General features: G+C 33.8%; 1 protein-coding gene across 1 annotated transcript; it reads right to left on the reverse strand.

The window, feature by feature from the left end:
- Positions 1–4,843: 4,843 nt before the first annotated feature.
- Positions 4,844–5,678, reverse strand: LOC133702505 (protein DMP4-like). Its single transcript, XM_062126801.1, has one exon. The coding sequence runs from the start codon at positions 5,606–5,608 to the stop codon at positions 4,907–4,909; it is 702 nt and encodes a 233-aa protein (XP_061982785.1). The 5' UTR covers positions 5,609–5,678; the 3' UTR covers positions 4,844–4,906.
- Positions 5,679–12,085: the final 6,407 nt, after the last annotated feature.

Here is a 12,085-nt window from a genome sequence, read left to right on the forward strand (position 1 = left end):
GCTGGTTTAAACCATAGATTCCCTCACTCTATACATGGTGATGCCATTAACATATGAAATACCAACAGTTAGTGGCATCATTCCCAACTGCAAGGTTTATCACACTTTAACTTGTTTTATCCTCAATCATTATGCTTATTTGCTGGTTTTTCGTATTTACAGGGCATTGGACATATTTTCTTTCTCTCTAATTGCTTTTCTATGTCCCGACATCTATAGACACGCAAGCCTTTGTTGCATTGTAGAACTCTTGTTATGCAGATAAGAAGATTAATAGTGATGACAGATGCATAGATGTAATTTTAAGACAAGAGCAAGCTTGAAAGGGACCTTCCACATGATTTCTACTATGTGCCGTGGAGTTATTAGCACTATTTTGTCACCCAGCCGTAAAAATCCCTGCTGTGTGGTGTCTGGTAAAATTTCAAGAACAACAGGTTCATGGATGGATATACACCATGATTTGTCCAAGTTAACTTGGAAAATGGATAGCGTAATCGGTTTCTTGAGCTTTAACTTTTTACTTCTAGTTTTGTATTATAATAAAAGCTCACCATAACTGTTTTTCATGAGCACGTGTCTTGTAATTCGTTGTATGTCAATGCTTGTTTGTTCTTTTCAAAGACCCCAAATAATTTCCTTTCTCATTGGACATGCATTATCTCATGATTGATTACTTTCTTCTTGTCAGATGTACAAATCCGTTGTTTATATTCACTGCATTTTGTAATTATGATTGAGCAACAAACTTAATTCTGTATCTGTTGTTGAATGAAAAGGATGCTTTGTAATTCGCCCATGCTCTTACCCATGCCCTTCCTCCTGCAATCCGGTATGTTTCTAATACTCAAAATACTCTACGTGAAGGAAATTATGCGGCTGACTTTTTAGCTTAAGCTTGGTGCTTTGCAAACGCTTCCTTGTGTGGATTGGGAATCTCATCCAGGTTTGAGAAGATTATTGGCTAATGATGGTGGTGGCATTGTGCACCTGAGGATTCATTGTTTTGTTTCTATTCTCCTTGTACCAAAATAAGAAAGGAAAAAACTTTCTGAATCTGATGTTCCACTGGATTTCCATTTTCTTTCCCAGTTGCAAACTTTTGCCAATCTGTCTTGGTTCTTAAGCGGCTTGCCTCTGAACCCTATATTACTGGTTACAATGTCTCTCGTTTTAGACTTTCTGTAGGTTGAAGACTTTTATGATGCCCATACTGCATCCTGATCTCCTATTAATGTCAACAAATTCATGATCAAAACATTTAAGGTCATGAATTTGCTGCATCTGACCACATAATGGTTGAATTGCAGGGAACGACATGATAATTCCTAATTCAAAGTGAATAAAGTAGATAAATGATGAAGACATTCAAATTGCCAATTGGTGCCAGTTTGTGAAGCTGAAGGAGATTAGTACCCTGAACAGATAATGTGCTAGTTAGCTGAGTGGGAAAAGCCAATTCCACGACGCTTAGAGGGAAATGCTACAAACAACACACTGCAAACAACACCAACTCCAACGTGTCGCGTGGTGCAACTGCTGCAAATGAAAGCACTGATACAAAGGCATGCAAAAATTCAACAAACTTTAGCTGATATTTTTTGCTGCAAATTCAGATGGAAAGTTTTCCGATGCATCAATAATCCACAAACCGCGATATGTGGCAAACCCATGACAGATGTTTCCCTAAAGCTATCAGTGAAGCGTGATAGAAAACATGACAATCCGCAGATGGCTATAAGTGTGGCAATCAAGTACTAGCCCACTGAGCTGCAGTTACCTTGCTTTGTGAATAAGGGCGACAAGAGTTGAAAAGCAAGAACAGTTCCTGTAGGTAAATAATTGGCAATGGCCAGTGCTTTGAAATGTCTTGGTAAGAGCTTTGTGTTTCTAGGTCTTTTACTCTGTTTCAACAGCAGATGTACCTCCAATTAGGGGGAGTTTTTGCTCATTATGATTCTGGGAGTTCTCAGCCACTCCTCTAATCTCCATGACCTGGCTACACTGTTCTTCATTTCAGCTTCCGGCTCACGTTACAGGTCTATTTTCAGGAACTGCATCAATTATGTAAAGAGGAAAAAGTTGAATTTCACTGTGGGTGAAGCAAGGAAAAGTTGATTTTGATGCCTTGTAAAAACAGAAACTGAAATTGGAAAAAGCTATTCTAACCGAAATTCTTGAAGGAGAGTTTCGATTAACAATTATTGGAGAAAGTTTTTTTCCATTATGAATTTAATCTTTAGAAGTTGTCCTCATATGCACACAGACAAGCAGGGGGAGAAAGTGGATCCCCCATTTTTCATGAGGTGCTGGTTGACGGATGTGTTCCTGACGAGGCAACACAGGGTGCTGTGGTTGGTGGATTTGGCCTTGGGATAGAAGAAAGGTACGGGAAGCTTTGGAGTTGGTAGTGGCTGAGATGATGATTCAAACCATCTTACAGTTAGGCAGATTTGGTTTATAATCGTGCGGCATGGAACAAAAGGATCCACATAGCCGACCTGACTAGTTTGGAACTAAGACTTCGGTGTAGTTGTTCTTGTGGTTGGGCTAATCAGCGAATCGGTTGAGCATCTCCTTGTAAATCTGGATGAGGATTTAACTACTCGGTGCTAGTTTTCTTGTTCTAACCATGTAAAACTTTCTCATGTTGTAAATCCTTTCTTTGCTAGCACAGTTCCCACGTCTTCCTGGTAGTTTAATCACAGATCCACTTCCTGTATGCATGGTGATGTCTTAAGAGCATGAAATGCTAACTTTCAGCAGCATCATTCTCAAATGCGAGGTTTATTGATTCAGGTTAAAAAGGATATTGAAGTGAAAAAGAAAGTAGCACAACATAAAGAACATCATTAGAGGACACTTCTATGTCATGTTCTTTTCTCAAGTTCAAATAATTCTTTACCTGATATCGTGGATGTCCAATCAAAGCACTTTCATATTCCTTTATGCAAGCCTTGAACTGAAGTCCTTTAACATTTTTGACATTACTTTTTATGTCATGAATGTTCCTTAAATTATTATGAAAGAACAACTCAACTCCCCTGACTTTATCAGCTTTATTATGTTCTAAACTAATAAAATTATTTCTAGAACGTTGTCAAAAATATTGGCAGGTTCACTATTTTCTTGTCCAAAAAATGAACTTTGACCTATTAATTTTATAATTATCATTAACCACATGTTAAGCACATCCTCCATGATTTTCTTCATCAAAACCCACTTCCAGAACCATCTCTGCAACGTGCTGCTCAACTGATGTAACATGAATATTTTTTGCAAACTTAGGTTCATCGTAGATTGAGATTTCTACATCAAATTTTGATGGTTTATTCCAATCCACAAATGATCTAGAATCATAAAAAAATTAACTTTAACATCACTTGTTTCTGAAATTTTTTTTGTATATCCTGATCAAAAGCTTGCCTCCTCTGATAAATATTACTCGAAAAAACACTTTCAAGAATATCAACTTTTGCATCATAATCTCAATACTGCATTCTGTTACTTCTTCTTTGATTTAGAGAAGAAGAATCATCATTAAAATCATGGTGTTGTTTGTGAAGAAAAGGATTAACATCCTATTATTATGGTCTCGATTCTCAAACCGGTCAAGACACTCGTAGAGTTGCTGGTTTTGCCTTTTTATTTCATCCATTTCGAGAGCATAGATGTCCCTCTTGAGTTCTTGCATACGATGTCCACGAACAACCATGGTTATAAATCCAAAGCTCTGATATCAACTTCATACTAGGATAGTATGAATATCGATAAGTATCAAGTCCTCACATATGATAGTTTTTCACTCACCACTCTAAGATACAAAACCCAAAACATATAAATGAGAATAACTTAACACTCTAAATATATAAATCACTTACCACTTTTAAAACATATAAAGTTAAGGAAATAGAGATTATAACTTGATAGATTGCCAAAAGCTATAACAAAGATTTTCCATTCAAATTTTGTATTCTTTTCTCCGGTAACAGTACTGTGGATTTTCAGCTGTCCCATTGAATAGATTTACTGTTTGATCCTCTGGTGTAATTTTTGTTGCAGATCCAATTGTTGTTTTTATGTTTGTGCTATCCAGGATTTTATGCTTTAGCCAGTGCTTTCATTAAATAAATTTTTCATTTTCTGGTAGCAATAGTTCCGGTCTCTGGACGAGGCGATCTGCATTATGGATCACGTATGAAACTCACACTTCGTATTGCATCCTTCCAAGTCACATGGCATTTTCATGAAGTGCAGATTCGACAAGTGATCAAGAGTATTTGTTTCCTTCATCCAGTAGATAAAATCTTCCAATATTCCCCAAAACTGCGCATAGAAATTTGAGGGCGTTCAGGCTTATAAAACCAAGGGCACATTCTTATGTTTCTTGTCTTTTTAGATATTTGGATAGGTGTCTGTGAAGAACTTCTATTTAAGCATTGGATTATCCTAAACTTTGCGAAATCCAATCCTTGAATGGTTCACGGATAAAATACAATGGCATGGTTGTAAGTAGATGTGATATCTTGACGTTCTACTTAAATATGAGTGTTCATGATACTTGAATTCGTGAGAAACTCAATTTCCACTTTCCAAATCATTTGCTGAAATTTTTTCATTGATTTTTCAACCCCTCTATTTGTGTTATTTATTTGCACGGGATAATTTTTGAACCATGTCCCCAGCCATGAAAAATCAGGAGTTTCAGGAGCTGAGTTGGATGTGGATGTTTGTTCGAGCTATGACACCATGAAGGATCAATTTCAGCACCTTCAGTGATCTGAAGAGCATGAACTGACTAAGAAAATTAACTTGCAGAATAAAACAGGGAGAGGTCAAGATATGCAAATGAATTAGCAGCGTTATTAAATTTGGGAGAAGAATATTTTTACTGGTATATCAAGTGTTAGTTAACAGATAGGGGGAAGCCAATTCCATGGCGATTGGTGGGAAAAACAATGAACAGCATACTACAAAGCGCACCGATCCCGACAGGCAATGCTGTGAGGACCTCCTGAGCCTTGGTCGATGGTGATGGATAGAAGCAATCTACCACATTCTGATCAAACAAGGCAATAGCTGCGAATACTAGTATCGACATGAGGGCATGCATGAAATCTATAAACCGCAGCCGGTAATTTGCAGCAACTTCTGGTGGAATGGTTGCCGACCCATCAATGACCCACAAGCCTCGGAATGTCGCAAGCCCATAACACACATTTCCTTTCTTGTCCCTAAAGCTATCGGAGAAGCTTGACAGGAAACAAGACAACCCACAGAGGACAACAAGTCCTGCAGTCATGGACCTAGTAACCGAGTCACAGTTTCCCTGATTCGAAAATATGGGCGATAAAAGCTGGAAAGCAAGAACTGTTCCAGTAGGTAAAAGATTGGCCAGGTGGGCTGTGCTCTTGAATGTCTGACTAATCGCTTTCTGCACCAAGTTCTTATCCTCATTTGGCATGGCCACTCCCTTCAGGAGAGGGAGTTTTTCTTCACCGGCATTCAATGAATCATGATGAGAGTCTACCTTAATCTCCATTGCTAGCAATTCCTTTTCTCTTCTGCAATAAATTCTTTTGGCTTGTATGAACAGGCTGCGAGGCATTGCAGTTTTAAAAGAGAAGATTTGAGTGGATGTCAAGGGAGGGAAGGGCAGTTGAGCTTCCCTTGCAAGAAATAGAAACCGAGTTTTGTTTAAAAAAGTGGCATTTACCAGAATTTCGCCGACAGAGTTTTTGTTTCTATATTTACTTAAATTCCCGACGCCGTCTCTTCAAAGGCACGCCTGATGATAATGGTGTAAGCATAACCGTTACTATGTCATTCATCTGCAACGCTTCTGCTGCTTTCCAGGGGAGTTCTTGTCTTTCTTCCACTAACAAATTCCTGTGTTCGAATTTTTTTACCTCATCTGTTTCATTTTTCAATTTTGGAATGACCAAGCCAGTCAACTTCGGACGACCCTTTTCAATGCCCACTCTAATCTCTTCTGTTCTGGTTGTGTATAGAATTTTACGTCACATTTTTAGAATATAGGCAAGTGACTTTATCCAGGTAAATTAATTGGCATATGCAGCATTGTTACAAGTTTCCATCTTCGAAGCAGTGGGTTAGGATTAACTTATATTTTTGCTCCGAAATCTGTTGCTTCATGAACATTTCTTTTTCTAATTTTCGAAGTGAATGCTGCTGCTCGAACCTTCATAGAGTGCTTCTGGTTTGTCTTTTAATATATTTGAAGCAATGAAAATGGTGTCTTTAAGTTAATGAATTACGGAACTTTACTCAAAAGAGAGCGGTTTTTGGGCAGGGTTATGGCTTGCACGTCATATCTCCATGGGCCACGACCTCGACGATTTCATGATTTACACTTCTCGAAAACCTTTTTTTTTTTTTTTCAAGCAGACCATAATCATCTCCCCAGTCTTGTGAGTCATTTATATTTAAATGATACTAGATGCTCGGCCTGCAGTGTATCTGCTAATTCGAATTAAAATAATAATAATGTAAAAAACATATCAACGCATTACTAACATGTTTTATAATAAAAATAATAATAATTACAAATTCAAAATTTAATATATGAGATGATTTTTTTTTATTAAAATAATAACATATTAAATAGATTTGAGCTATCCCTACTTAACCCACAAAATTTGTTATTTTTGGCATGAGATTGTGAAGCTTGATCCATAAAGAAAATTAAAAAAAATATATAAAGCAAGTTAAATCAAATTATGAAGGTTGATCTCTAATAATCAATTTATTGTTGAAGAACGAAAAATAAAAAATAAAAAGAAAAAAAGAAGAGTTTGAGTCAATTCTGGTAAACAAATCAAACGCATGATCTAAGTTATAAGAACAAGACAATCACATTGAAAGCAATTACAAAAAGAGCTCAATTTCAAAACAACCTAGTGTCAAATGGTGAAATTGAAAGAAAATCCAATTATAAAACAACAAAAAAATAAGTTGAATTAATCTATTAAACTCACGATTTAAATAATAAGATTGGAATAATCACATCGAAAAAATAAATTACAAAGCTCAATTCCCAATAAACTAAATATTAGAGGATGTAATTGAGAAAAAAAAAGTGAATTTAGAAAAAAAAGACCTAAGAAAAAAAATCAAAGTCCACTACGGTTAACCTTTCAAATCTATAATTCCAATCAAAAGACCTAGAAACCTCATAGGAAAGAAGAACGTAGCTCAATTATTAACCAATTAAATGTTGCGGGATAAAATTGAAAAATAAATGAATTTAAAAGAAGGATAAAAAAAGCTCATACCCACTTGGATTAACCTTCTAAACTCGTAACCTGAGTCATGAGATTAGAATTACTCGTGTGCCTACAATGTTAGGCCCGTGAGCCTAGCCCCATTTTCTTTTTAAAATAAGCAGAAGACTTGTCATGTATCTGATTTCTTTTAATACAATGGAAAATGTGTTGTCATCTTGTTTGACTTTTCGATCATTTTCGGTCATCTACAATTCAGGATATGGGTTCCTGGACCCAAAAAAACCTCATTTTCCAACTTATTTTCACCTAACAACACACACAACCTAATAACCCATGTAAAATTTTTAAAATAGATCAAATAAAAAAACTTCCTGAATCTTGATCTATTTTTTTTTTTACAATATTACCAATTGTTGTAACTTGTTTTTCACCTTTTTCCTAGCGTATTTTGAAAATTAAAAAACAAATTGAGGAAAATCAAAGTAAGGTAAAAAATAAAAAATTAGGGAGGGAAGTGATTATCAAAGAAAAAGAGGAACTCAAATTAATATAATTATTTAAGTACCTTTCCACCACAATTAGTATAAAAATGAGAGGAGATTAAGAGATTGAGAGATAAAAATCAAGGGGATACATTATAAAAAAAGATGAAAGAATAAACAAAGAAGATCCTATAAATATACGTGATAGATACAAAAAAAGGATGGATAAAAAATCATCACAAGAGAAAACCAGAGAGAGAAAAAACCAATAGGAGAAATCGAAGAGAAAAAAAATCCAAGTGAAGAAAAAACAAAGAGAGAAAAAACCTTTAAGAGATAAAAAATAATATAAATATTTCTCCAAAAAGATATCAAAACAAAAAAAAAAATCCAGTAGCCTCTCTCCACTTCACTACCATTGGAATTCAATAAGAGTAATGACGATAACATCCTCATTAACCAACACCTTCGCTCTAGTCACCTCTTCTCTGATCATCGACAAAACACAGTTGTACCTACCTTCAGCGATAACAAACTAGTGGAGAGAGAAAATGAGAGGGATCAAAACTTCTAGGGGCTCTAACTCCCGCTTCAGACATCAATGATCTATATTGCTAGTGCAACAAGGTTGATGAAGAGGTGATGCACTCAATCCTATCATCTACTTGCTTTATTAATCATTGAAAAGTGTCACATCATCGATAATAGCCACCAATCTCTCTATCATGTGCAAGAAACATGGCAATATTGTCTTTATTTAGGTATTTTATGTAATGAAAAATAAGCAACATGCAAATTATCTTAGGTAAAATGAGTATGGTGATTATCGTTATATATATATAAATAGAAACTTTAGGGGTCAAACTAAATATTTTTACATAATTTAATAGTGGGCTTTTTGTTTTTTTTTTGTTTATTTTGGTCCATTTTCTTTACTATCACTGTAAATTGTTTTTCATAAAATTATTCTTTAATTCAACTTTAGAAATTTCAAAGACACTATACATATATAAATTTTCCAATGAATTTTAATTTTTTTCTTAATGATGAATTTTATAAAGTAATTATACTATTGTGGTGATTAGTAATTTATGTTTAGATTCACAACGAATTTCCCATGCATTTTAATTTTTTTTTCTTGATAATGAAAATGAGTTTTTTCATAGATTATTTTTTTACTTGTAATTAAAATTTGTCTCCAGTGGCTTTTTGTTTTTAGAGTACTCAAACGACATTAGTAAAGTTATGAATGATCTATGGGCTTGTTATGCTTGTTTGATGGAAGTGGGATATAGCCTTACAACATCCCCAGAGGAAAACTCCAAGTCTAGAACTTAGACTATGTGAAGCTCCGGCCCACAAAGTATTTTGGGCTTCATTGGCCCATTAAAATCTCTATTGCTCTAGATTTCACATCTTGAAGATATCTGCGATGCTCATGTATGCATATTATCTTCTAACAATTTTTTTTTTTTTTTTTTTTTGAATTCTATATCTTCTAGCATTGACATTACAGAAAAGGCCAGCTTCTTCTCAGTCGTTCCAATCCCGGTTGCTTTCCAGTAGGATAATAATTTGTTTTTGAACAGCGACTTAATATTTGATTATTGGCTACAAATATTTGATTATTTGGCAGCTCCCGATGATCTTGTCCACAGTTTGTTGCTTCTAATTAAACACTAATCTTCTTAAATTTAAGTATTCTAGCATGCATTGTTATTATTAGTTAATTAGAAAGACTTTGGCCAGCATATTACCTTATATATTCATATCTAATCACTTGTTCACCTGTATAACTTTTTAGTCTAATAAATTAAGAGTGAAATTAAGTTATATGTAGAAATGACCAGTTTGTATTAACGTTTTAAAAGCATTTTAGAAAAAGATTGATTTTTTAAAATATATTTTTTATATTTTCAAATTATTTTGATGTATTGATGTGTTATACTTTAAAAAACAATCTCTACAGCTATCTAGTAAGTAGTTCAGTGATAAGAGTTTGGGATTAAAAGGTTTGCTTTTCTTGTAGTTTCAAGTTCAAACATTGTGGTTGCTAATATAATGGTCATTAAAAGCTTACATATATCTCACTATCTTTTATATATATATATATATATATATATATATATATATATATATATATATATATATATATATATCCCACTATCTTAAATATCTTTTACAATTATTATACTAAGACAAAAGTTTGAGTCTACCTAGAGTGTAACACATGGGACAAGTAAATTAATGTCTTGTTGCTAATTGTTTGATCGAGGTTGTCCTTTTAGATGGTTAGTTTTTGTTTTGGGGTTTTAGGGTTTGTGTTTCTTTCGAATGCATTGTCAAAGGAAGAGCTTTTTTACTTGTGTTGTGGTCACACTTTGCATCATTATGGGCCATTTGATGTAGCTACTCCCACGCCTCAACATTTAGTTTAGGAAAGCACAACCACATGATTACCACTTCATTACTTTTTTAATCGTCTTCGACATTGATATGTGCGTGGAAGAACAAGCAACAAGGTTTTGTAATATTCAACGTTTCTTGATTTTATTCGTGCACGACTGTGCTCCCTCCAGATTTATTCATGAAATATATACAAAATATATATATTCCCTATTTTTTTTCTTCGAATTTATCTAAAGATTATCACTAGAAATTAATATAGAGGACAAAAGACCATATATGAATGGAGAAATGGGAGTGTAGACGCCAGTCTCAGTCTCAGTACCATATACGTATCTTTCTTTCTTCTTCAAGAGATTTTTGGATCAACTTTTACGTATAAAATGTAGTTTTTTAATCAAAAAATTTAAGCAGATCATTCATGCATTTAGATTAATGAATTACAAAAACCTCTCGCTAATGATTTTTATAAGATTCTTATCGAAATCTTTGGTAACAACTAATTGAAAATAAACACACTTAGCAAATCCCTTCTGTGTAACTTTAAAGCCTAAGACAGTTTAGTGTTGATAGCCTTAAAATTATATCAAAATGAGCTTTTTTTTTTATATATATTAGTTCATCAAAACCTTTTAAAAAAATATTCAAAAACAAAAACATAAGCTATTCCAAACACACAGTCAATCCACTCCTAGATAACTGTAAGAATCTGGTAGCTCCAAAGTCCTTCTTTCTGAGGTCATAACGTTGTCTGGAGGGACTGGAGTTTCACGAATAATGTGTGGACTCATGAAGGCTGCATTGTAAAATAAGTGTTTTTCCCCGGCTTTTTAATATTTATTCTTCTGTTTTGAAGGCGGTTAAAATCAAGTTTCTTATAAATTTATTTTTTTTAATTTAAAATTAATTTTTTATCTATATATTTTAGATCGTTTAAATGTACTGATGTCAAAAATAATTTTAATAAAAAAAAATATTATTTTAAAGTATTTCTAAGTAAAAAATACTTTGAATTATAACACTATCACACTATCAAAGAATCAATTCAACCCGATAGCTTAAACTGTTAGGTAAAGTCACATGATATAATTTATATTATTTTCTAATACATCCCCTCAAGTAAAAGCCCTTTAAATTTAAAATTTACACAAGCTCATATTATCTTATTATCAATGCTCTGAATGCCAAATAATCATCTCAACCCAATAACTTAAACTGTTAGGTAAGATCTCATGATATAATTTATATTATTCTTTAACACTCATTCTCAAACACCCTCATCATCATCACTAAATCAAACTCACTTTGATTGAGCATGGAAACATCCCTAATGTCTGTCATAAAACTTCCCCACTGAAACACTTCCCTTTATCATCAGAGCATTAAGAAGAAAAGACCAGGGCCTGAAAATATATACATAGCTAATTCACTAAATAATAGAACCAGAAAATTAGATAAAGGTTAGACCCATCTCCTATCTTTCTAACATGATTACGAACTAAAGAGATTGTTACAGAAACATTGTTTGTCTGCCTACCCTAGCAAAGATTCCTTCCCTTTTAAATTTTATCTTAACAATTCCATACAAATAGTTTTGTAAGCTTTATAATATTGCAGAGTCTGGTCCAAATGGTTAGGTATCGTCTTAAATCAGGGGCGTAAAGGTTTTTGTTCAACTTATTTTACTTAAAACAGAATTAATTATAAGAGACAGGACCTTTATATCCGGACCATTGTGCAATCATTATAAATTAAGCCAAGTTCGATTTAAATTGTAGTGATCTGCTACACCAAACATATATGCCATGTTCATCTGGCAATTGGATTGTAATGGTGAGTGGAAGTTGCTATTTGTGTTCACTAATTCATACATTTCGTCAAGTGCTCCTCTAGTGTTTTTTTTAATAATAGTCGTTTGAAATTGAATATTCTATACGTTTGTGAGTCAAT

The sequence above is a fragment of the Populus nigra genome, chromosome 9 (genome assembly GCF_951802175.1).
Source record: "Populus nigra chromosome 9, ddPopNigr1.1, whole genome shotgun sequence".
Lineage (NCBI taxonomy): Eukaryota > Viridiplantae > Streptophyta > Magnoliopsida > Malpighiales > Salicaceae > Populus > Populus nigra.

Bases quoted from the DNA above. Each gene is read 5' to 3' on its own strand.
- LOC133702505 (XM_062126801.1), bottom strand. From the start codon at position 5,608: ATGCCTCGCAGCCTGTTCATACAAGCCAAAAGAATTTATTGCAGAAGA.